The 26,013-nt window shown below is 50.9% G+C and overlaps 1 protein-coding gene across 1 annotated transcript in view; it reads right to left on the bottom strand.

The window, feature by feature from the left end:
- Nucleotides 1-6,421: 6,421 nt before the first annotated feature.
- STK11IP (serine/threonine kinase 11 interacting protein) overlaps nt 6,422-26,013 on the bottom strand; it is a 19,977-nt gene continuing 385 nt past the window's right edge. Inside the window, exons 2-24 of the mRNA XM_010569566.1 lie at nt 25,733-25,994; nt 23,575-23,649; nt 23,164-23,259; nt 22,105-22,212; nt 21,826-21,897; nt 20,706-20,835; nt 20,418-20,521; nt 19,688-19,777; nt 18,601-18,642; nt 17,926-18,093; nt 17,540-17,621; nt 17,066-17,431; nt 16,694-16,884; nt 15,641-15,751; nt 14,654-14,849; nt 12,651-13,145; nt 11,027-11,142; nt 10,738-10,835; nt 10,368-10,546; nt 10,047-10,131; nt 9,472-9,554; nt 7,733-7,959; nt 6,422-7,408 (exon numbers count right to left, since the gene is read on the bottom strand). Of these exons, the coding sequence (XP_010567868.1) occupies nt 7,268-7,408; nt 7,733-7,959; nt 9,472-9,554; nt 10,047-10,131; nt 10,368-10,546; nt 10,738-10,835; nt 11,027-11,142; nt 12,651-13,145; nt 14,654-14,849; nt 15,641-15,751; nt 16,694-16,884; nt 17,066-17,431; nt 17,540-17,621; nt 17,926-18,093; nt 18,601-18,642; nt 19,688-19,777; nt 20,418-20,521; nt 20,706-20,835; nt 21,826-21,897; nt 22,105-22,212; nt 23,164-23,259; nt 23,575-23,649; nt 25,733-25,994 (3,517 nt within the window). The 3' untranslated portion in view covers nt 6,422-7,267. The remainder of the gene's footprint in view (nt 7,409-7,732; nt 7,960-9,471; nt 9,555-10,046; nt 10,132-10,367; nt 10,547-10,737; nt 10,836-11,026; nt 11,143-12,650; nt 13,146-14,653; nt 14,850-15,640; nt 15,752-16,693; nt 16,885-17,065; nt 17,432-17,539; nt 17,622-17,925; nt 18,094-18,600; nt 18,643-19,687; nt 19,778-20,417; nt 20,522-20,705; nt 20,836-21,825; nt 21,898-22,104; nt 22,213-23,163; nt 23,260-23,574; nt 23,650-25,732; nt 25,995-26,013) is intronic.

The raw sequence follows: 26,013 nt of genomic DNA, 5'->3' as shown, positions 1-26,013 counted from the left end.
CCCCCCCCCCCCGGGAGCTCGTTGGCTCCTGGGCTGCCGCTGCCGCCCAGGTGCGAAGCTGAGGCTGCCGGCTCGTTGCAGGGCAAACGCTCCAAAGCGCTGCTGCAGCTGCAGCCTCGGGGGCCCGGGCTCGGCCTGCGGGGTGCTCGGGGGTGAGCAACACCTTCCGAAGGAGCACCGGGGAGCCTGGCCACGGGGGCAGAGGAGGGAGCCAGCGCTCCAGCCCTGAGTCTCCTGCACAGTAACCCCCTGCCCCTCCTAACGCCAAATTCTTCCTCTCCCAGTGAAGAGAGAGGATGGAAGAAAGGAGAGCCCTGGTGGCCCCAGACACGGTGGGAATGTGGACCAAAATGGGCCTGCGCGGTAGGAATGTGCTTCAAATCTTTTGAAGCCTGTGCTGCTTCTCATGCCCCGGGCCAGGTCCCTGCAGCAGGGCCAGGGCTGAGTACGCAGCACCTCCAGATGCGCCCTTAGAGTCACCACTGCTCATCCTAGGCGACAGCACCGCTCTCCCAAGGCCAGAGCAATGGCAGCAGTGGCTTTGAGTCACCACCCTGGAGCCATGAGCTGTCCCTCCACCAAAGCATGCCGGCCACTCACTTTCTGCACTGCTAAAATTGGCTCTGGGGGCGGTTGTCAGGGCTGAGTCCCCACACTGGGCCAACCACACCCGTGACATCCTGGGCAGAGCACCCTGTCCTTGCACCCTTGTGTGGGGATGGGGAGGGATGCTGGGCTGCCTTGTGCAACCCGAATAGTTGGGGGGAAGCTGGTGTGTGCGTAAGCTCATGAAATGTTGCTTCTCCCCACTGAAACACGTGCTGCCTTCTGTGGAAGGGTTTCCATGAGCAAGCCCTAGTGGGTGCAGCACTTCCACCCACCTCCCGTGGGCAGTGCCGGGGGCCGGCTGCAGGAGGGCCGAGGCCAGGTGGCTGGGGCAAGGAGCAGGATGGGAGGCATGGCCGCCACTTCTGGTGTGGGTTTTTGGTTATTCTGGGCTCACTGAGTAACAGCAGCCCTGCCACTTCCCTAAGTTAGCAAGAGCCACCATGGCACTGTCCCAGTGCCCACGCAGCCCGGGCATGGGCTTGGTGCTCTCCCATGGGAGGGTGACTGGAGCCCCCCTGGAGTGGTGTGCTGCACCCCGACATGGGCACAGGTGTGTGCACAGGAGGAAGGGGGAAAGGGCCCCACTTCGGGCTCTTTTGCTCAATCCTTCCTTCCTTCCCCCTGCTCATGGATGGGTCCTTCCCAAGTGACAGCTTCAGCTGTATGGAGGGAAGGCTGCAGCAGAAGGAAGGGGCCTTGAAGAAACACTTTCCACTGAACCCCCCTCCCCCCCCCCAACTGTGGCATTAACATTTCTGGAAGGGCAAATGCCTGTTGCAGATCCAGCAACAGATGCTCTAGGAGCAACCCCCAGGCACAGTCTCCATCCCAGGCCAGGAGCCACAGGTGGAGGTGGATGGAGGGAGACAGCAAGCCGAGCACAGAAATTCAAGCTTTTGGAAGGATGCAGGGAAGCATTCGGGGCTGGGGAGGGGGCCAGGAGCTGCAGCCTGGCATGGAGAGGTGGGAGTGGGGTGTGCAGAGCAGGGGACTGCTGGCACGAGGGCCGCATCCTGGCAGGCTGGGGAGGGCAAGCTGCATGCAGCCTATGTTGAACCTCCTGCTCTTGCCCGGCGGTTAAAGTGGCTTGGGGTTTTCTTTCCCCACAGTCACCACTAGTTTTCAAGCGCTCCCAAGTCTCGCCTCCAGCCTGGCTTCACCCCCAGGCAGCTGATCAGTTTGCCAGGGGTAAGGGACCTATGTGACCCTTCAACTCTGGTGCTCAGCATGTTAAGAACAAGCTCCCATAGCACCAGCCTCACATTAAACTGGGGAGCGTGACCTGCTGAGGCACTGCAAACCGAGGCCATTGCACCCAGAACGAAGCCGCTTGTTGGGCTGGGGCCAGGTACAGCTGCTGCAGCAGCAGCATTTTTGCACAGCTCAGCCCATGCCTGGGCTGCAAGGCAGAGCTTGCCTCAGGAGGCCAGGCCCAGAGGCTGGTGTCAGACACCCCCGTGGACAGGCGTTACTGTGCTTGCCAGCATCCGGCCATTGGTGTCAGAGCCCTCCCGTTTCCCCCCGTGACGGTGCCCTGCGTGTTCCCAGGCTCTACCATCATCTTGAGCTTGCAACACTCAAGTGCCTGCAGAGGCATCACCCTTTCAGCCTGGGGCAGAGGGCAAACCCACAACAGCTGGAAAAGGAAGGCAGAGGGCAAAGGGTATCGCCCACCCTCATCCCTCCCCACATCAGCTGAGGCTGACAGAGCCAGCACCCATCATGGGCAGGAAGGATGTGCAAGACAAGCAGCCTTGTGGGGTCCGGCTCGGAGATGAGCTTTGCAGAGGAAACAGGGGCACTGTCACCAACCGCAAAAACCAGGATCAGCCACAAACCGCTAAGTCTGTGGGGCAGAGCCCAGAGCTGGAGCAGGCATGTGGAGCATGGCAGGGCAGCTGCATGGCCCGACAAGAGCGAGGGGAGCCAGTACTTGAGGAGATAGTGGCTGAGGGGGAGCGTAAGCGCAGGGATAAGGAGAACATGCACTTTAGGGACAGGCACTACGGCTCAGGAGGAATGTGGCAAGACCTCCCGTGAGCAGTCCTTCCTCGCTGCTCAGCCATGGCATCATGACGGAGGCACCCTCCAAGACTCCACCGCCAGACCCTGCCTTGGCTGCCAGACACAGGGTGCCAGGGCGAGCATGGGGCCCAGCACGGATCTCGATAGCAGTCTCCGTTCCTGCTGTGATCAATAGGGCAGGGCAGGCTGGGCCCTGCTATGACTGCCTCTGCTTCTGGGGAAGGCAGTAGCACAGCAGATGGCCGGGCTGGGCACCCCAGGCGTGTTTGCTGTGGGGTGATGTGGACCCTGCCCAGTTGGCACTCAGCGACGGGGCAAGGAAGGGGCGAGGAAGCCAGCCCCACCCTCCCGGAGCTGGGCCACAGGCGGGCAGCGCTGCAGGCAGTGCTGCAGGTGGGCAGCGTGTGTCCTCGGCAGCAAACAGACTCTTCCCAGATTAAACAACTCATCTGGCACTGGGACAGGGAGCAGACGGCTCTATTAGGGACTGTTTGTCCTGATACAGGACAGCTCCACAACTAGCTCAATAACCTTCTGATAACAGGCAGAGGCACGCTCCGTTGCAGGAGCACAAAGGGCAATAACCGTCCCCTGTTAAACAGGCTGGGATGGCTTCAAAATAAAGTCCCCTTCCCTTTCCCCCCTGCTTGATTATGAAGTACAGTAGGGGGGCACATGGCACAGCCCGTTCTCACCCCCCTCCTGCTTGGGTCTCCTTCTCAGTTTGTGGGTGCTGACTTCTGCCAGCACCCCAGTACCATGTGTGGCACTCAAGCCCAGCCTGCGGGCCGGTGCTCTTTGCCTGCCAGGAAAGCCGAAGGGCAGCCCTCAGGGAAGGGGTTTACCCTGCCCCAGGCCTTTGCTCTGTAAGGTGGGTAAGGAGCGCTGGCACCCGCAGGGGAGATGAAGCTGGCCAGGCAGGTCCACGAGCCACGGGGAACATGTGCCCTTTGCTGCTACATCTCCAGTCCCCTGGGGATGAGGCCAGCAGGGATGTTCTGCTAGAAGTAAACAACCAGTCCCTCCAGTCACCCAGTCTGATTAGAAACAAGGCTTTGTTAGTTAGACATTGTGCAAGGGGGCTGACAGCTAACCCACAGGCTATGTATGCTCAAGGCAGTACTGATTTAGAGGGCAGAGACACAGAGTAGGATGCACTGAAATAGCCAAACCCGTGACTGAGGCATCAGTTTTGTTGATGAGTTGAACAGCAAAGTCAGGCAGGGCTGGTATGTGCCTGTGGAAAAGTGGTGGTAGCTTCAGGCTTATGGCAATGGCCAGCCTAAAGCCTGAGCCCATGGCTGCCTGCAGCCTGTCTCCAGAGCCCTATGGCTGCCACAGGCCTGGGCATTCCTCCAGCTACACACACCTCAAGAAGAGCCTGCTCCAGGCAGATGCAGGCAGGGAAATGCTGAGATTCAGACCAGCCTTGCTCCATGCTAGCAGCTGAGCACTGGAGCCAAGTGCACCCAGAAAACAAGAAGGGAAAGAAGGGGGAAATCAAGAGCGCCCAAGAGCACAGCTGGAGGACTGCATGTTCAGGGTTATGACAAGCAGAAGACATCTGCGGCTGGTTCAACAGATGTCACACCTTTCCACAAACCCTGGCTCTCCTACGCAACCCCTGTTCCTGCACAGCCATCAGTCAGGGCCGTCTGCAGTTCTGGAGCGGAGGAACATGTCGGGGAAGCCCTTGCACACACCCAGCTGATGCAATGAGACCAGTTAATCCTATCGCGACGCCTAGCGCAAGGAGCCCCACAGCAAAGTGTTCACAATCATGAATTAACCACAAAGGGGTTAATCTGGTAACAACCAGGACAAAACCCTAAGGGAAAACAAAGCAAGTGTTTCATGAAGAGGCAGGAGACAGGTTGTGGCAGCACTCCCACGTGAGCTTCCCTGTCAGTGGCTGGAGGAATGCAGAAGAGCAGGGAGCTTTAATGGGACCAAGAGGCTAACGCTGAGCTGAGGGCACAGACCTTCAGAGATGTGGCAAGGAGCAGAAGCAAATGAGTAGTCACTTCTGCAGTAAAAACTGGGAAGAGCTTAAGAAGAGCTATGGACAGGAACACAGCTGAAACCTTTGGTTCTGGCAGTCCACACTTTGTTGGGCCCCTCAACACATAGCCAGACATGCATGGCAGAGCAAAGGTGGAGCTCGACTGAGATGGAAAAAGCAAGCTCCAGCGATGGGCTTTCTCAGGGGATCAGCTTAGGCAGAAGAGACATCGATGAGCTGGTCCAATAAGTCCAATTTTGACCCTTGCCCTTTGTGAAAAATGCAGCTATAGAAGATGAAGACAGAACTTAAACAAGCTCCTTAAATGGCAAGATGAAGACAGAAAACCCTTACTGGTCTTTACCGGCTCAGCTCTCGGACTCCTTCTCCCAGACAAAGTGCTAGGTGCTGGCAGCACTCCCACTGAGCTCACTCTCACTTGCAGTCTGAGATCGCTCCAAAGGAACGGAGAGCAGCAGCCATATGCCCATTTAGGAAGAGGGGAGAAAGTGGAATCCATTGTGACATCTGCCTCAAGACAGTATAGATCTTGTCAATCAAGTCTATAGAAGGCTAGATAAAAATATCAGCCACTGCGGGCCTTCAGCAATTCAACTGCTTCTGGAAGTGACAGGAGAAAAGTCTAATCGTACAGCGATTCCAAGGAAGCATCTAACAGTGTGCTGCAAGGTGGCGTTCGGACCACTACAAAGTATGGAAACTGAACTTCCCGCTTTCCTAAGGCTATGAGGATGGCATAGCTGGGTTTGAGCAGGGAGAGAAACTTTATCTCATCTCTCCAGGTGAAACTGGAGCAGCGGGATGCTGCAGGACCCAGTCACTGTTGTTTTCTAGCTGACAGAAACTGAAGCCACAGACACCGACTTCGGGTATGCGGAAAGTTTGGATGTTGTACAGACTGTTGCAAAGAGCTGCCATACTCAGTATCCAGAGAAAACAGGCATCAGGTCACTGAATGACAAATACGTGTCTTTAAAGAAATGAAGATCACTTCGACATGAAATAGAGGTTTTGTCACTAAGGATTCAGCAGTCAGAAAACTTGCCCTGAAACTGTGGGCTGAACACTCATAACAAGACAGAGACACTGCTCTGCAAAAAGCAACCATCAGTAAAAGTCCCTACTTGGGGTATCAGATCCCACCTGGCAGCACCTTAATGTAACAGTTCCATTTCTACTCACCCCCACAGGGAGCTTCAGCTGCATCAAAACACTACACACAGCACCTCCAGTTGCTCCTCACTGGGCAGAGACAGTGTGCAGAGACCCCGTGACACGGCAAGCCCAGGCCAGGCAACAGCATTTTCTGAGCTGCATGTAACTCTGCGCAGGAGAGGTTGAGACAAGGTAAAGCTTGGTACAGGGAAGAACCTAAGGGCAGGTATTCCCACCTCCACAGCCACAGCAGCCACAGCTCCTGTGAGAGGCATGCTTCTGAGGACCTGTACAGCCAGTAAGCAACTTGCTGGGGCTGGGAGCCCACAGGATGCTCACTTGAGGGCAACTGTCACAGGAGAACACCACAATCAGTACCTGCTGTCAGTCTAATCCTGTGTGGGCCTTGTTCCTTGGTTGCTGCTTGGGAGCCAGCCAGGTGGAGAAGATTAGTCTAGCAGCCCATCAGCATCCACCCGGAACAGGAGGGGGAGAATGGCTCGAAACTTGTGAGATGTTGGGGAACCCTTGAGGCTGCTGCAAAGCTAGTATGCAAGACCATACAAAGACATTACAGCAGTGCAAGAGGATGAAACAAGGAAAATGTGACAATTCAATAAATATAAGCTTTTATTACAATAGAAAATAGTAAAACATGTTAAAATAGACTCTTGCTTTTGGACTGCTCAGAAAAGCCTAAGCCTCACTTTTACTTACCAGTGCCCACCCAGGGTCCTGACCCCTAAGTGATGAGCAACACATTTCTGTGCTAAGACCCTCACAGCTCCTCCCTCCCCAGTGACAGTGAAAGACTACAGCAGCAGACTGAGCCATGTCCCGCCAGGCAGGCGGGTAAGGGCTCTCTGTGGGCTTATTAGTACAACATGCCTCATCCCCTTGTGCAATCAGGCTCCTGTTTGAAGCAGGCAGCTTTAAGGAAGCCATGGACAAGAGGGAGGGGGAGGAAAAGAAAAAAAAAAAAATCAGCAGCAGATAATGGCAGCTGTTCTGAGACAGCTATGAAGGCAGCAAATAGACCTGCAAGAAAGACCACTGCACCCAACTGCCTCTGGCCTGCTGTTTGCCTAGTACCACTGCATGTCCCACTGAACATGCTGTCGTCTGGTTCCCTTCTTCCTTCAGTGACACTCCATATGACCCTGAAGGATACTAGCAGACACTGCCAAGTTAAAACTCTGTGTAGCTTATGCAGTATTACAGGGAACATCCTCCACCTCCTTCTTCCATGGCCAACCCAGTGCAAGTGACTGACTGTGCAGTCTGGACCACCGTGTGCTCCCCTCCTCCTCACCAAAAAGGGCCAGGGGCAAGAGTAGAGTAGAAAGCAGAGGCCACAGGACAGCAAGGTCATATGGGAGTGGGAAACACTTGTGCATCACTGCCAGCACAGCAGCACTCTCGACTCCCAGTTCTGCCTGCCTACAGCCGGCAAGCTCACTCCAGTCCCTCATACACAGCCTTCCGTAGCTCGATCGAGAACATCTCCTCCCAGGGCCTGCGGATCCACTCCACCAGCTCTACCAGGAGCTCAGGGCATTCTGTACGGATGTGCCAAGTGCTCTCCACCTTCAGCACCTGGGAGGGAGGAAAGAGAGGAAGGTGGATGAGCAGAGCCTAGCCTAAAAGGCACTGATCAGCACTGAGCCGCTATTCCCCAGTGCAGCTGCCAGCTCCTCCCAATTCCTAAGTGCCATCCTCCTCCCTCTCTGCTGCCAGCCGTGGAAGTGTCCCTGCATGACTTTTGTACAGCAGCAATTCACTGTGCTCCCCTGCCTCTGTAGTGCAAGGTCCCAGGTTAGGATGGGAGATGACAGCCCCAAGACACTCTTGGCAGGAACAGGGTCTGAGCACAATCCAGCCCCCAGCATCTTGCATGCCCCATGACCACCTCCTGGTTACCTCATCATAAAGCATCAGCTTGATGTCACAAGGACAGAGGCGATAGGTTATGACATTGCTAATACTGCTGATCGGCTGCTTCTCCTTCAATTGGATGTTGCTCCTAGGAGGCGTTTCTGCCTCATGGTCTGCATCCAAGGAGGGCTGCACCTGCCACTGGTGATTCTCCTCCAGCAGAAACAGCATGCTTCGGGTGCTCAGCAGGGTCACAGGGAAAGCAGATGCCCCTAAAAGGATATGAGGGAATAGGAGAGGCTTTGCTGAGAGCCTGAGTCACCACAGAACCAGCTTTACTTTCCATTCCTCCCCTAGGGAAATCCTTTCCAGCAACAGTAACTGGGTGAACAGCCTTATCCAGCTTCCTGACTGAAGAGGTGGAGCAGGGTAGCTAAATGTGGCTGGGCTTGACCAGTTTATCCAAGTTCACTGCAGGAGCATGCATATGAAAGACCACCACCCAGCAGGCATTGTCCAGCCTATGTCCTCATGTGAAGCAGGAAAAGACACTTGAGTCCTTGGACCTCTTAAACAGCACTTTACTACTCCTTAGTTAAAAGTCAGCAGCTCCAGCTAAAAGGCTGCCTTTTTTGGCCTCAATTCATCTGGCTGCAGATATCTGATGGTTGGAACAGAGATCACACACATAAAGTTTAATACCAAGTTGGGATGTGTCGTAAGTATGGCAGGAAGCAAATTAGGTTTGATAAACTGTAGGGACCATAAATATCATCCAGCTGATTTCAGTGGATGCAAATGAAAGACACTAGAACTTGGGAATAAGTCAGATGCACAGAAATAGGGAACGACTAGTAGAACTGGCTGAGGTCACAGGGGATCGCAAGCTGCTACAGCAACACGTTGCTTTTCTCATCATATCTCGCTCTTGGGAATTAGTAGGAATATCAGAAATGGGATGTTTAATTAGTCCTGTCTACTTGGCAACAAGGCCTCAGCTGGAACTGTGTCCAGTTTTGGGCACCATACTCTAAAAAAGGAGAAAACTGTAGAGTAAGAAAAACTCATCTGAAGTTCTCCCTCCCACAGACTATTTGTTCAGCTTGAGGAGACCAATAAACATACTTCCCACAGATTCCTTCTGATTCTCATTCTCTCATACCTCCACAATGGCCAATGGTGAACAAGGGTGCAAAAGCAGTAACAAATTGGTCAGAATTTGATGAACAGCTATGTTAATTTTTTTCTGTGTCCCAAGCCAAGATGACACTGGAATAATTCACTGAAGACTCAAATCCCAGGTTTAGCACATTTGGCCCTCAGCAAGCCCTGGAACAGAACTTGATGGGCTCCAGCAGGCTGCTCCTGTCCTACTGTCTTGGGTTCCAGACACCAGCTTCTGTTTTCCCAAACCGAGGAGCCTTTCAGCTCCTCACACAAACCAACTGTGGGTATGACCCCTCAGCTCAGGGCAATGACCCAGCCCTTAGATAATCTCCAGCTTCTCAGAAACTGTTCTGAATTGTCACCAAACTTTGGGTGCAAGACCAACTGCTCCCTAGAGCCTGGACTTCCATGCAGAAAAGGGCTGGGAGACTCACTGGATATACAGGAAGAAGCATATTGCTATTCTACACATCTCAACGCTAAAAAAAGAGCCCTCACCCATGCCCCTGGACAGACCAATGGCCCGGCTCTTCTCCCACAGACTGTATGCTAAAAACACCAGCATGTAAGCACACAGCACAAGGTGTGGGACACCTGGCCACTGAGATCTCCTGTACCTTGGATCAGGTAGGCCAGCAGGTAGAAGAAACAAGTGTCATCTGCAGCTGCAGAATCTGTGGTCTTGGAGTCCAGCAGAGGCCTGGAGGAGATACAACAGTGGGCTGATCAAGGAAGCACTCTGTTTGCAGTCTAGGTTTGCTGTGAGCTAGCTACTGTTCACTGTCCTCTTGGGGAAGGGAGGGACCCATCTCTTCCAGATGTTGCAAAATTCCTCTCTCTCCTGTTACTCTACCTACCACCCTGCCAGTTAGGAACCAAATGCTTCTTGCAAGGGAGGAGGCTGCCCTATGCCTCCCCCTTTTCCTCCCTCCATTACATTCTGTTCAGTCTCCTCCAGGAGAGCTGGAGTTGCCCTGCCTGGCTCAGTCCATGACACCCCTTTGCCTGCTCACCCCCTGTGCACCAGCCACCTGAGCCAGCTGCCTTAAACTTGTAATGTAGGCCTGGCTGCTGCTCCAATAGTGCCTCTTCCTGTGCTGCCCCGTTTTGAGCACTACGCTTCCCAGGCACTGCTGGAAAAGCACACATCCTCTTCTATCTGAAACCCCAACGTCTCAGAAGCTGTCCTTACCATAGCCAATGTTGTGGATTCATTTCCACAGTGGGGATTTCCTTCACCTTACTCCTGTGCTTAGCAGGTAGCTCTTGCATGAGATCTAAAGAGGGGGAGAAGGTAGACATCTTTTATTACAAGCCCAAGGGCAGTATGTTCTCTAGTCTACAGAGAGGCACTGGAAGCTATGATGCCAGTGGGGTTCTACCCCAACTTTTTTCTGAGTGGCAAGAAGAGAATTTCCAACATACATCCAACTACAGCTCTCCTGGTAGCTCTCCAAGAACCAATCTTCCAAAATCCTCTTCCCCCTGGCCCCCACCACAGCTCTACTCTTACATGTCAGGGTCTGCAGGAACTGGTCACAGCAGCTTTGGTTCCGGATCAGCAGGTTGTAGGACGCTTTTGGGTTCTCAAACTCCATTCGCAAGCTCTGGTGGCAGAGTCCCACTTCCAGATGGGAAATATCAGACAGGTAGTGAGAGTCGTTCTTCTTCAGCCAGTCTGCAGGTTGTCCCCTAATCACAGAGCACAGCCGTCAGCTGCAGCAGGCTGCCCCATCTCCTCTCCCACATCAGACTGCAGCAGGGGGGTTTGCCAGAAGAGCCTTTGCATGTCACCACACCTCCAGGGTAAGGCTAGCACAGGCTGGCACTACCCAGCGCTCACAGCCTTGCTGCAGGGTCTCACTTGCCACCATTCTCCTCACCTGATAGCTCCAGTGACTTCCAGCACATAAATCTTGAGATCAGAAGCAACCAGGATTGAGAGGAACTCTCCTTGACGGCCAAACTTCACCATGACCACCTAGAGCACAGAGAGGGTGGGTCATAGCACTGGCCTGCCCCTTGCCAGCCCACCCATGGGAAGGACTGACTCCAATACACTTCAGCTCCCTTCACACCCCACAGTCTCTGGGATGCCACCCCAGAGCAGAATTTGAACGGTGGCAAGAAGGATAGCCAAGGAGCTGTAGGAGTGGCGCTGCGGGAGCTCACCTTGAGGAAGCACTGGAATTCCTCAGCATTCTCCTCAAAAACCTCCATATCCAGATACAGCTTCAGGCGATGATCCACGGAACGGAAGTCCCTCACATTCAGGATGCTGTTTACAGCTGAGGAGAGCCAAGGGTGGGATTAGCACTCTGCCCACTGACCAGATGCTGCCTAAGCACGCAGACTGGCACCAGCACAGCAGTGTCACACCCTCTGCACACCTGCTCCCATCAAGTCTCTCCTCAAGAAAAAGGGCCAAAGTCAGGGCTTTCCAGGCCACAGGTCTCAATGGGGAGACTGCATGAGGGGACTCCATCACTCCAACACTTGCTTCTTCAGATATACAAAGCTTTGGTCTAACCCATCTTCAACTTATGCTCAGCTGTTTAGTCACAGGAGGACACTGCTTTGCTGCCAAATTTGGCAGGAGGGCAGTTCTTTATCACAAAGCCAGAAATACATTTCTCATTTCAGCTGGTGTCAGCTCAGGTCAACTTTTTAAACTCTTGACTTCGACTGTGGTGAGGCTAAAGGGGACTGAGGAAGACACCAATAAAACTGCTTAAGAATATAATTAGGTTTGTCATGCAATTATATGACTAAGTAATTTATACAGTAGCCATGATACTGCCCGAGAGTACACACTCCCCAGCTGAGCCTGTTTTCCATCAGAAACACTACACTAGTCAACTTCTTAGCAGGAACTTTTTCATGGGCTCAGTTTTAAATTGGGACCTTGAGATATAACCCAAAAGAACAGATGGCTTTACTTCTCACACTTCAAGTGTACAAGACTGAATATGGCAATCCTAAACACTGGTCCTATACCAACTCCTCTTCAGAGCCACAGCAGTATCAAAAGTCTAGGGGAGATCTCTATAGATTGAGAAGCTGATGGGTTTGCAAATCAGGACTAGACTGCAGTTGCAGTAGAGTCACTTGGTGGGCTGGACCAGATAACCTCCATAGATCCTGTCTAACTTCAGTTATTCTGTAAATCACAAGCCAATGCCCAAGAAAAGGCAGTCTGCTACATCAGAAATCCAAGGCCCTTCACAAAAAGCATTTGTGGACATCCTAGTAACTGCTATCTTGCACAATAGCCCTCACAGCCAGCACAGAGTCTCTTCTTTCGGACTGGCTTTGTCATCTGAAGCTCACAAAAGACCACTGAGGAAAGCACAAGTAACTGTAGATCCACAAAACACAGCCTCCTACAAACACACCAGCCTCACACTGCACTTAAGCCAGAGAATAAATACAGAGAAATTGTGCATGCTATTCTCCAAAGGTAACACTCCGGCTGGCAGCTCACTGGTGCTGCAGGAACCCAGTGTGCCTGTAACTGAGTAGTGCAGCTCCCAGAACAAGACCCTATTACTCAGAGTCTGAGCAATACTAGGCATTAGGAGCTGACTCAGTTTTTCCCTACCTTCAGGCGTGAGGATTGAACAGAGAGGGGAAAGAAAAAACTCTGCTCACAAGAACAGTGTTCACTGCTACTCGTGCTTGATGACCCCCTCCCTCCCCTTTAAACAGGAGGCAGTGCACCCTGCAAGCACCAGTGATAAAGCCCAACACCAAGCTGTGCAGACCCCTAAACCCTGCACAGCTCCTACATACTCACAGGGACTGAGATTCCATGTTTCCTCAGACTCAGAGTTCAGAGAGAGCTGGGAAGGAGTGGGCCCACGAGAAACACTGTAACGGTAGCTCCCCATCAAGCTGCCCCCATTGGTGTCTGTGTGGCTGAGGGACAAGTACTGGCTCTTCATGCCCAGCTCCTTCTTCCCACAGCCCCCATCTGAACTGCGGGAGCTGGAATGGAGAGTGCCGTCGTGCTCGCCACTCAGCTCCGGGGTCCTGGTGCTGTTGCTGGTATCCATCTCCGAGCTGTCCTCCCCACCGATGTAAAACTTCCCACTCTCACTGGCCAGGGCAGGTGGTTCCTCTGGGCCCTCCTGCTGGCTGCCTCCCTCCAGGACAGAGTCTGACAGGTCCTCACTCGTGCTGTCGGGGCCAGGTGGCAAAGGTGTGCTGGAGCACGCCTCTGAAGGCAAGATGACCACATGGTCACTGGAACAACTGGGACAGGCTATGGGCTCACCATCTGCTGCAGCATCTGTGGAAGATTTCGTTAGGGATAAAGAAAAACTAGAACAGCTCTCCCCCAACAAGATTCTACTTTTTTTTTTCCCCCCTCTGCAAACCACAAACCATCCCTTTCAAAGTAGACAATATTTATAGTCCGACTTGAGCAGCTTGCTGAACAACTCTGTTCAGAATCATATCCTACACACCTCCTCTCACGAATCAATGAGAAATTCTGGATCAGTGCCAACATCCACCCTAAATAGCTCTGCTCAGATTTAGGGTGACCAGTGTGTGCTGTAGTTGCAACCAAAACTACATCAGGGCTTTATCTCATGACTTCCCTCGACTTCGTGTCCACAAGTGCTCACCTAACCTTTGAAGCCTAAGCTCATGACCAGTCTATCCAACCTTCCTTAGCCACCTCCATCCCCAGCTTGGTTTATCCTCCAGCCAGCCAAACCACAAGCATGCCGTGTTCCTTCTCCAGCTGTCCTCATCCCTCCTGACCCCAATTCCTGATGCTCCACCCACACCACAGCAGACTCCCAGCTGGATCTTGGGACTCCCACTACCCTGGCAGGGGGGAGAAAGTGTCTTGGGGTGGAAAAAAATGCTGCAGCCAGGACAGCACCTCTGCCCTCACTGTAGTACTTCAATGCCAGGATACTTCATCAAATGAGCAGCATCTTCTGAGCTGAGGCTGGGCACTCCCCGCTTCAAATACAAACTGAGCTTTGAAAAACTTAGGAATCATAAGGCACCTATTCAGCACTAGCCATGTCTCAGCCAAAATACCACATCTAGTTTCAGACACCCAAAGAAAAATGTGGACAAATGGGAAAGAGTACAAAGGAGACCAGCAAGAATAACTGCATTGTATGAGATATGACTGACAAGCAAATTATCTAGGGAGTTGAGCTTATTTAGTCTAGAGGACAGAAGACAGGACTAGTCATGGGGGGACAACAATGGCCCTCAAGTGCAAAGAAAGGAATAAATCATTCCCCAAAAGGGAAGCAAGAGTGGGCTTAAGATGACAGCAAGTGAGACTTAGGTTAGGGTTCTGGTGGTTTTTCTGGTGTCTAACAGCCCAAGTTTTACCTGAAATACTGGAGAAGATTCCCCAGAAGCCTCTGTTAGCAAAAGCCCTTTAGAACAAATTAGTCTCTGTGGCAGAACTGACCACAGTTTCAACAGGAGAGACTACATGACCTTTAATGCCTCTCCCAGACTTCAGATTTCTGTGGACGATCTGCAGTTTTCAACACCCCTATGTTCTCCTAGACCCCAGGACACCCACAACAGGGGCGCCGTTTGCTTAACCTTGAAACAGTGGCTTATTCCTGCCAGTGAACAAGGCAGGTTCTTCCCAGTCCAAGTGGGCCAAGTGAGAGTACATACCACAACAGGTTTAAATTCCAGTACAGCCAAGGCATCACCCTCTCCTATACATTCCACGCTCTGCACCACAGCTGCCATTCCGGCAGTCTGCCTAGGGCATTAGAAAGCATCCTTTTTCTGGGCACTGCATCCTACCTTGACTTGAGGCAACTAAGGTCTCCAGGATTTTGGCATCTCCAACCTCTGAAGGATAGGGAACTTGATGCCAGGGAGCCAGGGACTGCGAAAATTCCTGCTTGCATTTCAGGCACTGGAGCTTCGTGGATCCCTTTTCCTGGTCCTGATTTCGCCGATTCTCCTCAACAGCTGGGGACAACACTTCAAGGACACACTAGAAGTAGTAACACAGGGAAAAGAGTGCTAGCAGGCAGCTATAACCATCCTAATCCAAAGCAAGCCTCTGACATCAGCAAGTCTCCTCACATGCCTCATTACAGCATTTCAGAGTGCAAGGGGTGCAGGGCCACTTCCCAGCTAACAGCCAGTCTGTGCAGGACTTGCCAAGGGCACAGAGCTTCACTGCAGAAGACCAAGAGAACCTGTTTTAGCAAGTTTCTGCCTTGTACCTACTTATTGACAGGCTCTCCCTGGAACGCTAGTCTCAAAGGTCCCATCTATATGTGCCTTCTCTGTAACACAACTTGTTTTAATGTACTTAAACAACAGTACCTCAAGAAAAATACTTAGATTTGAGACTAGAGTCACTACAGCAGCTGCGCAGACCAGAGTTGCCACTGACGCTCTCACTGTCCAGAGGCTAAGTACAGGCTAGTGCATCACTCAGCAGCCAGGAAACATTATGTTGCACATGCACAACAAGTAAGGATTGCTAACTTGGCTACTAACTTTTCTTCCCAAGAGGGAGAAAACTGCAGGACTTTCTCCTTGACAGCACCCTTTATGCTCCAGGATCTCCACTGCCCATGGACATGCTCACAGGGCCCTCCACAGGTCATCTGTGGAGCAGCATAAAACCTGAGCTTACAAGCCAGACATGGGCTGCCACAGAGCAGCAGATGGGCATGTGCTCCGAGAACAGGGGCCCAGTGCTGGCTGGAAGAATTCAGTGTCTTCCAGTAACACTGCCCCCCTCCCCAGGCTTCCCCCTCTAGCCTCCCCTACCTGTAGACACTGCTCAGGGCAGTCGTCAAGCACCACATATCTGCGCTTCTGCCGGTCCTTGCGAATGTAGCTGAAGTGCAATGTGAGGACAGGGAAAACTCGCTCCAAGTCCTACAGGAGAGAGAAAACACCAGTTCTAGAAAGGAGGTGCAGCATCAGTATACAGACTGCATTTGTTTGCAACCAGCTGAAACGTGGCCATACAAGCACTTAATTTAGTAAGCCCTGAGTAGCCCTCCATAGCTGACAGCATTTGGGAGCCTGGTAAAATGGGCATAAACAAATAAATAAATAAAAACAAGCTCATAAGTGCTGAGGACAACAGTAAGTTTCAAGGCCCAGAACAAAGCATTTCAAACAAAACACCTTTTCATGAAGGTATTACAGAAGAATATCAAGCCACAAACATTCAAGAGGTACAAGGGCAGGAAGAAAAAATGAATTGGAGCTTTTGGGGAAAACAGTATTAGAGAAGCCAGTGAATATGTCCATCCACACACTGAATGTTAAAATTCTACCATGAAGAAAAAGAGATTTCCAAACTCCCTTTCTAAAGAACCACAAAAGCAAAATAGGGCTGGGAGTGCTAAAGCATGCACCTAGAGCAGATGGAAAACCACCCACTGAGCTACCAGTAGCTTTCTAAACATCACACTAGGCTCAGTGCTGCACTGCCTAAGAAAAAGTGCAATCCACAAACAGTCCTCCAAGGCCAGGGCGATATCGCAGAAAGGAATGGATGGGAAGGAGGTCTTGAGACTTCTCCTCTTGAGAAGTCTCTCATTTCTGTGCACTGGAACAAGTCTAGTCACTGTCTTTTTCACTCCAGCTTTGGAACAGAATTGGTGCTGGCTTCTGCTGCAGTATCACAGGTACTCTAAGCAATACAGATGCTGTTAGATACACATGCATTGGGTGGAAGAGATGCTCAATCAATCAGGCTTTGCAGGAGGTAGGAAAAGACCTGCAGGGTACTCTGACAGAAGCCCAAATCCAGAATGCTGGCCCATGCAGTGAGTAAGATCCAAAGGCTCATACAGAGGCATAACTCACCATCCTCTTCCAGTTCATCTCAGAGGTCTCCACCTTCTGCAGGCACTTCAGCTCCAGCTTGTGGAGGACTCTGGCAGCCTTCAGTTCCACCTCAATCACATGCTTAGCTGTGACTCGCAGGAAGATCCAGTCTGGCTCTGGGTCCCCTTCATCTTCTATTTGGCTCACCAGCACTGGCTGGCAAAGGTCCACTGCCAAACAAGACACAGTAGAGGTCAGTACACACAGCAGGCCTTCAAGCCTGCTTGGCCCAAGTCCTTAGAATTCCCACAATACTGGGCAGCACGATAAAGCTTCAGGGATATCACATTTGATCCACCTATTCTATCGTCACCCAAGCCCTCAAACATAACAGTGAAAGGACCTGTTTACCTTCTGGCTTCTCCTCTTCTTCCTCCCCCAGCATTAGCTCATCTGCCTGCTCTTCTCCTCTCTGTTCTCCTTCCACAGGCTCATCCAGCTGCACTTCAGGCTCTTCCTCCTTCTCAGTATCATCCAAAGGAGGAGAGGACTCCTTCTGGCATACTGGGGGTTTTACTTGCTCTGGGTCAGAGCTCTCACTCTGCAAGTCCATTGCAGCAGGTCTGCCTGCTATGTCATCTGCAGAACGGCTACGGCAGATGACAGGCACTTGGTCATGCTCCTCCAGGTGTCTCTTGTACTGCAGCCAGTCAACACCAAAGCGATCTCTGAAGCTGTCCAAGCGCTTCATCTCCTTCTGATGCTGTAGTACCAGACCTGCAGAGAGAAAACTTGGGAAATATGAAAATAGTCACCACGCCAGAGCACTTCTCTGACTGTGGGCAGTTCAGCTGCTGTGTTACTGAGGAAGAAGGCAAGCCTCACCAGCAGAGAGAGGTAAAGTCTGGGGCTCACGTTCTGTGTCACTGGGCTCTGAAATGCTCGCTCTGCGCACTTTGACTTTTCCCTGGAACAAATACGGTAAGAACAGTTGGGAGGCACCAGAACAACCAAAACAGCATCTGATGAGAGGCTTTGCCAAGCTGAAGGGTTCATAGCTGTTACAGTGCAGAAGCATGCTATGAAACATTTGTCACCATGTATCAAGACTGACGTTAAGCCCAGCTCCTTCCCAACACACAGCAGCATAGAGGCTCGCTACCACACAGTCAGTACAAGACCACATCCCACTGCACGAGGCTTTCACATCAAGGCAGCCCCTTCACCCAACATGCCAGCTATGTGGTTAAGAAACTATCTCAGTCGCAGACCTTGCTTTTCTTCCGAGGGAGCCTGACAGCCATGTTCTCCGCTGGTGACTGACTGTCGCTGAAGTCTGCAGCACAGGAACTGTCCAGAGCACTGCGGTCCAGTGCAGTCTTCTCTGAGGTAGAAGTGTGGATGGACTGTGACACACTTTGCACAAGTCTTGGCAGGTGCTAAAGCCAGAAGAAGAGAACGCTGCCAGCTGAGTGCAAAGGGGAGACAAGGTAACCAGGCCACAACTCAGGCTGACAACCTCCCTGCCCCTCACCCCAAACTTTCACCATTTCAGTGGAAGTGGTGACAACAGAACCTGCCTGGTTGACTAGATTGTTTATCAAGACCATTCCGATTTAACTCAATCTCTGCCTTTCTTAAAAACAACTAATGGGAAACCGATAACTGTTTGTCTTGCTGAGATGTAATTCAAGCATCAAACACCAGATAGTACCTGAAGAGGAAACAGGCAAGGCTCCAAGTTCTGCAAAGCTGCACAGGACAGAATAAGTTACACTGGCCAGTCCCAAAGATTACTAGGAATCAGCATGGACTGAGCCAAAATGAACTGTATCAAAGAGTCAAGGCAGTCCATACAGATTTAATGGGACACATGACAATGCAAAAACCTGTCAGAGTTCCCACTCCCAAAGCCAGTAAGATCAGTTTACAGCAATTGTACTTACCATTAGGTCCGAGGAAGAGAGTGGCTCCCCATCCAAGAGGAACTGTAATTAGAGACCCATTTGCAATCAAATTCCATTTGGCTGGCACATACTCAGGACAATATCTGCTGACTCCTATTCCCCTTCAGGCCACCCTAGGGTTGGGATCCCTGGCACAAAACTGCAAAGACTACCAGAAACAACTCTGTTCCTGCCTATCCATCACTCCTTAGTTGTAGCTACCTGACCTAATAGCATATAAGGCCAGAAGGGACCATTGTGGTTTTCCTGTTTACAGACTTTATGACTGCCAGAAACATATCCAAGACAGTTCACGGAAGAGATACAATAGATTATTCTGCAACAACCCATGAATTGTTTTGAGAGGTCCTTACTTTCACCTCAAAGCTTGTACCCTACTTTTAGCTTGAGTCTACCTAGCTTCCAGTAACTTGAGCTCAGTGAAAGCTTGTTCCAAGATGCAGTTTGAAGACAATGAATCCAGCCATTTGCCACTAATATGAAGGGCAGACCAGCTCCGGAACACCTCTGACCATCAGCAAGCAAATTTACTTTGCTAAATTGCCAGAAAGCTGTCTTTGCCATCTTCTTTATTTAAAATCAGATTACCAAGAATTGACCTAAGAGTGCAAGGAAAACAGTGATGACATCTAGCTGAGAGCAGAGTTATGGGGAGAAAGAGGTGGCCATGGCTGCCAAAGAAGTATGCAATCAGGCAAGGTGGGCCAAGACAGTGAGTTCCTTCTTTGCAAAGTCCAGCTACATAGTCACTATCTAGCAGGAACAAAGTAAAGTTTTGGGACCATCACTGAGCAAAACTGATGAAGTAGACAGTGAAGACATATTAAGATCTGAGGTCTTGCAAACCTGTATTCAACTCTCTCTGCCCTGGCCAGCACACCACATAAAAATTTAAGGATAAACTACTCTACCTGGAAAAAAAAAAACAACCCACAAAACAATCACCACTTATACCACTGGAATAAATGTTTAGGCTTATGAAATTATTTCCCCACATTTGCCCCTGAGTGTCAGAACACCTTATGCCTTCGACAGCAGGGGCAGAAGGCACATGGCTAATACTCACATTGGAGGAGGCTGCCCTGGGAGACAGATGCACAAGGGTTGCAGATCGGTGGTTTTGGTGGAACCATAATGGGTTTCCCTCTAAATGCAGCTGGGTGGGGGAAATAGAGAAATTGTTATTAGAAGCAATATTCTATACCCCGACCTAATCTGCCTGCAGGGTCCAGGCTTTCTTCTTGCCTCAGGAAATTTCCTTGCAGTGGAATGGTGATCAAGCCAGGAGAGGACTAAGCTTTTACAATGCTTCCTGAAATTTGTTCAGCAAATAGAGAAGGAAATTAAAGTACTTCCTACTCATGCCCCTAAATCATTAGGAGCTTTTTCAGTACTGACTCTGAGAAGCGTTGAGAGAACAGTCCTTTGCAGGCTATCTTCCTTCACAAGCACTACAGTGACTGTGGTTATCCTCCTTCAGACTTCGCTGAACACACAAATCCACAACAGGATCAGGGGAGGATCTTTACTGAACTTGGCAGTGTTAAAATTGGAAAGGGGGAGCAAGGAGGTGGGGATGAATATATGGAACAAGGTTAGCTTGAGCAGGGGTCAGCGAAAATGAAGGCTGAAATACAGGTGTCTCTCCAAGGCTCCCCCATCAGCTTCCCACATTAAAATTAAAGGCTCAAGAGTTGAGTTGATCTTTCAAAACTCTCTTCTTACCACACAGTCTCCACCTTGCACTGCTGACCATGAGATCTCTAACCTACCAACCCATCAGCCTTTGTGCTTACTTTTTTTACACAGTGCAGAGTGGACAATGGTGCCAACTGGGTATGTTCCAGCAGGAGGTTATAGGCCACATCCAGGTGCTGCAGATTCACTAGCTGTTCAACCCCTGCAAACAAAGCAAGAAGCCATCAGCACACTAGAAGACATAACTTAGGAACCTCCCACCTACCCCTCTCCCTCAGAATTGAACCCTAGCAAAAATAGCTGTGTCCAAGATTTCAAGTTCTGTTCTTCCTTGAGGAAGAGAGAAAGGCCTCAAACTCAGAAACGCTCCTCCCTTGTGGGCTCACCATTAATGCTGTCAAGCTCATTGCTGCGCAGGATCAGAGTCACCAGCTTGGATCGGCTGAAGATACCAAGGTTTGGCACCTTGGACAGGAAGTTATAAGCCAGATTGAGGTACTCTAGTTCTGTAAGGGTCTGTTCAGAGAGAAGAGCAGCACCAGATCAATTGGGACCTTAGCTCAAAGCCTGATCCTGAATTCAAGACAGGGCACTAGCTCCCACCATTTTTTTCAACCCGCCAAGGTCAACCAACAAGTGAGTTTAAGACTATTTCTGCAGCAAGACTTTGATGTTCACATTTGGTGTGGTTTGTCTAGGGGCACTCAGCATGACCTAACTGCTTCACAAAATTGCTAGGAGCAGCTTTCTGCTTCTTCATCAACTTCAACGCAACACACGAAGGGACTGGATCTCCTGCCCCAGCAAAAGGACTGAACTACCAAAAGAAGCCCTTTCTTACTTTTGCAAAGATGATGGTGAATGATACATTGTGAGCCACACCAAATCCATGAAAAGCTGTTTCACAGCTTCTCTTAAAAGAAGCAGATCCAGCCCAGCAGAGCATGGATTTTATTGCCATTCCCCAGAGACCCACACACCACTGTGACAGACTACCACCTTTCTAAAATAACTGACAGGGGATTTCTGAGAGTGAGAAAGAAATGCTACTGGCAGTCTGAACAAACCAAACAGCAAGTCTCTACAGCCCCATGCCCGGCTACATAATGTCCACCTGTTACACAGATTACAGTGAAGTTTTGGCCACAATGGAATGCATACTGCATGTGCGACTGTATGTACAGTGTACACTGTACGTATCGCTGTATTTATCACTTGGCCACACTGGAGTGCCAAGTGATACATACAGTGACACATACAGCTAACTTTCCTGTCTTAGAGTGGATGAGGAACACTACCTTCTCTGCCTCAGTGGCACAGGGACTGCACGTACAGGACAACAGTTTCAAGGCTGCAAGCACTAGCTCTAAATCACATGCCTGCTGGGCTATGTCTCCAATTTCTTTTGTTATACTTCACGTAGCAGGCACATGGTCAATGAAAACAGCACTTTAGCAGAGTCCTCTCCATACAAGGAAACTCCGGTGCTCAGCCCAAGATACTCACCGTTAAATAGTGCTCACAATCCTGGATCTTGTTGTGACTCAAATCCAAGATTCTCAGAGCATTCAGTAATTGCTGAAGGACAAAAAGATACTAGATAAGATCCTACAAATGTCTCCACCGAAGCATGGAAACCCTGTCCTGCTGGGAGAGGCCAGCAAAATTAACACTGCCTACTCCCTCCCACCCAGACCTAGCAGCATCAGTAAAGGAGTGCCCAGTTCCTGGCCGTGACCATCTCCTCTCTTCCTCTCAGTCACACAGGAAGGATGCCCAACTCACCAGTGAGTCATCCAAGGCAGTGATCGAGTTGTAGCTGAAGTTCACAGTCTGCAGTTCCAACCACGGGAGAGCACAGCTCAGATCTCCACCACATGCTGAAATTATTTCCTAGGAAGAAGTGAGGAACCATTCCTTGAGGAGTACTAGCTGTTACAGTAACAGCAGATGAACACAGGAGAACAGCTAGTCTAGAACAATGTTGGCATATTGTGCCTTATAGACCCTGCCTTGCCTGGACTGCCAATGACTTTCAGGTCACTGATTCAAGTATTTTGAGGTGGTGGGAAATCCACAGCTAGATATTTAGAAAGAAGGGGAGATGCTTTTGCTTCCTACACTCAAGTGGCAATAGTTAACCTAACATGTTACAATTTGTAGGCTCTGAACACTAAGCACAAAGATTCATGCTAACAAAACCTTTTTCAAACCTCTATCAAACCAGAAGATACACATGCCCTGGCCAAACAACCTGTGCTCTGGCAGACAAAAGCAGCTTCAAAGCACTCCCTACCATCAGCCCATTCCCCAGCAGGCAGTTGCTTCTGTGCCACAGACAGAAGCCCAGAGCCCCACGCCTAGCACAGCCCACGCTACTCAGTTCTCTGCAGCTGGAGCTTGCCTTCCTGTCTCAGAAACCCGCTGGGCACCAGTGCAGGTAAGACACTGGGGCACAGCATTCCCTCTGACAGTCAGTTCTGATTTAAGGCTGCCGAGGTACGATGAAATAAATGTTGATCAGCTGCAGGTCTTTGAACATGGAAACAGCCAGACACACAGAACAGTCAGACCTAGCTGGTACAAATATTGGCTGGAGCCAGAATTTCTCAAGCAACTAAAAAGGAGACTACAGAGCACACATGTATCCAGCCAGGGAATACTTCAACACTGTTTGAGTCAGGAGTAGGATCCCAGAACAGGGAAGGGAGAAAATGCCATATAAAATATGGATTGATAAGATGGTTAATGCTGTCTCCTACATTCTTCCCTGTGTGAAGGGCTGTAGTATCAAGACAGCCTTTCTCCTCCAATTTTCCCCACAAGCTGTGTAGAGACACTCACCTCCAGTGTACTGATACATTTGCAACAGGTTAGAGATTCCAGCTGAGAATAGACAAATCGCAGTCCCCTGAGGCAGTGTGGAGGGACAGACCTCAACTGCAGCAGTGAGGAGAAAGTAAGGACAACATACATCAAAATATTACAGCGTAAGAGCAGCTGCCATCCCAAGCCCATCTCTGCAAGGGATCTCCCATTTCCCTGCTGGACCCTGCCTCCCTCCCTAACACTCCAGCCTTTGCTCATATCCAAGCTTCACCTCAAGCAAGTGTTGCAGGAGTTTAGACTTAGCCTTCTAGGGAAGCCACAAGAGCCTACCCAGGTTTTAGGAGAAGAGGCATTCTGCAACCACAAAACTAAGTCAAGAAAAGCCAAACAGCAAGACTCAAAGTCAGTTCTGCCTCCTATACTTACTTCCAGATGCCGGAGGGACTTGAAAGGGAAGATCTTCACAGCAGATTGCAAAACACAGTTTGGAACATGAATGAGCTAGAGAAATCAGAAAAGAAGTCTCATGTCAAGCTCGATTTGTGCTGCAATACTGCCCTCCCGATGCACCAACCGCAGCACCTTGAACAGGCCCGCCCCTCCAGCTCGGGTGTTCACTAACAAGCTCTTCCCTGATGCTGGTATCAGCACCGTCTCCTGGCCCTGTAGTTCAATAAAGGTCAAACAGAAAAGCATGTTAGCTAGCACAAGACCACAGTCTGCCAGACCATAGAGCTCCTTTTCTTCTCCCCTGCCGACGTGGCTTCACCACTTTCAGAACCACAGTGAGGTCTGACAACTGGATTCCTCATCAGCCACCACTAACAAATCTACTAAACAGAGACAAATCTAACTGCTGGAGCTATGTTTATTGAGCAACTGAGCTGAACTAGCACACTGGTGGGAGGTGTGCATGTGCATTTCACTAGAACAGGCCAAATAAGGCAAATCACAAGCAGATACAATGGAAAACAGAGTTGGTCTCCAGACACTGTCAGCATTAGACTGAGGTACCTGCAAACCTCCTTTTTGCATTCTGGAGTTCAGCCACAGGCTCTTTCACCACAGGGTAGTTAGGCTGTGTTCATGTACCACAAAGCAGCTTATTAAACCCAGCTTCTTATGCTTTCTACGGACAGTGCATAAACAGTATTTCAGCCAAAGTGAGTAATGAAGTAGTTAACGTTTCCACTGCAGACATCAGAGTACAACTGCAGAGACCATCTCTGCCAGCTACATCCACGTTCACGCAGAAGTGACTCATCAGGTGCAGAACAGACATCCCAAGGCCTCATCACCACTACCGCTTCCACAGTTACAGCCCTGGCAGTGATGAATCACTGCCCACTGCCTGCCAGCACTAATGCAGCGTGTTGAACAGGACCATTTGTAGGGGAAGCTTGCACTGGGAAGCTCCGATGATCAGTTTTAGCAAAGTTTATTTCAGATGCCATCCTTGCTCTGTGCCCTGACTGTCTCCTCTCTCTCCACTGTCTTAAGTATCTCATCGGGCTGATATAAATTATTAGTTTCTCCAAGCAAACCAGTTACTGCACCACAATGGGTAGCTTCTCCTTCTTTACAGGCTTGTTACAGGAAGAGCCCATTTTTTGGGTAACACAAGCACTCACCACAACATCCTCCTGACAGCGGCATCCCTCCCCAGCTCCTCCTGCCAGGGGACCCGTGTCTCTCCACAGGCACTGGGCCCCACTCCAATCTCCACCTTCAGCACACTGCTACGAGACCCTCCCAACAACATTCAGATGATCTCTCCAATCAGTCTCATACAGAAAACACTTTATAAGGCATCGCAGGCTGTAGTGCTCAGCCACAACACCTCCTGAGCACCACTGTGGAACCTAAGAACAGCTTGCTAATTCCCCTTCCCCTTTCAGGCCCATTTCACCTCTACCACCCCCCCCCCAGCAGTGCCAAGTATAACCACGTGCAGCCTTGTAACACATGCAGCCTTTCAAAAAGCCCTCTGATGAATCCCTAGCTCTGTACTTTATTACAGCCTCCTCAAAGTTAACGAGGACACATTACTAGCAGTATCTCATGCTGTGAAACAGATCGACCAGAACCACTGCCCAGGCAGGAGCATGTAAAACTCAGAAATAAGAAGCAGAAGGGCTCAGAGTAGTGGGTGTAAATACCCCGGCTCTGCTGCCTTGTGCAGATCAATCATCATTACTCAGGGAGCACTCAGCTGCGCTCAGCTGCCAGATACTGCCTGAATTGCTCAGGCATTTCAGGAAATAATCATTTTCCCAACAACGTCAACACCTTACCAAGGTCAGAACATAATTAACCCCTGCTGCCCCTGTTTTTAGCTCTGAAAAACTTTCCGCTGAGTCGCATGGCTGATCCTAGATGAAGTAGCTACACAGTATTGTGCTGAACTACGACTCCATGCAACAGCCCCGTGAGAGCTATCCGACCCACGGAGCATGCACACAAGGCAGGGTCAATGGGCACCAAAGGAGGCCACTCTGGAGCAGGGAGCTGCGCCTGCCACCTCCACTGGCCGGCCTTGCAGTACCCCCGGCCTCTCACCCCCCCGGCCACGGCAGGTACGGACCTTCAGGGAGTGAGTCTTCTGCAGGACGTCGAAGAGGAACTGTGCCTGGAGGATAGCGGCGGTCTCGGCGGGGTGCGAGGGTAGGGCCACGAAACCCCGGTTCTGGTTGCGGGAGCCCAGGTGTTGCTCGAAGACCTGCGTGAGGTGCTGCAGGGTGGGGGTGAGCAGCGTCAGCGTGCTGGAGCCGTCCAGGACGAGGTCCCCTGCAGACAAGGGGAAGGACAGGCCGGGCCGTGAGCGCTGCTCCCCCCTCCGCCGGAGCCTTCACCCCGGCCCGGCCC

This window comes from Haliaeetus leucocephalus, unplaced genomic scaffold (genome assembly GCF_000737465.1).
Source record: "Haliaeetus leucocephalus isolate CR32 unplaced genomic scaffold, Haliaeetus_leucocephalus-4.0 Scaffold1, whole genome shotgun sequence".
Classification (NCBI taxonomy): domain Eukaryota; kingdom Metazoa; phylum Chordata; class Aves; order Accipitriformes; family Accipitridae; genus Haliaeetus; species Haliaeetus leucocephalus.
Note: the sequence above shows the minus strand (reverse complement) of the source record. Positions and strands in the feature narration are given on the sequence as shown.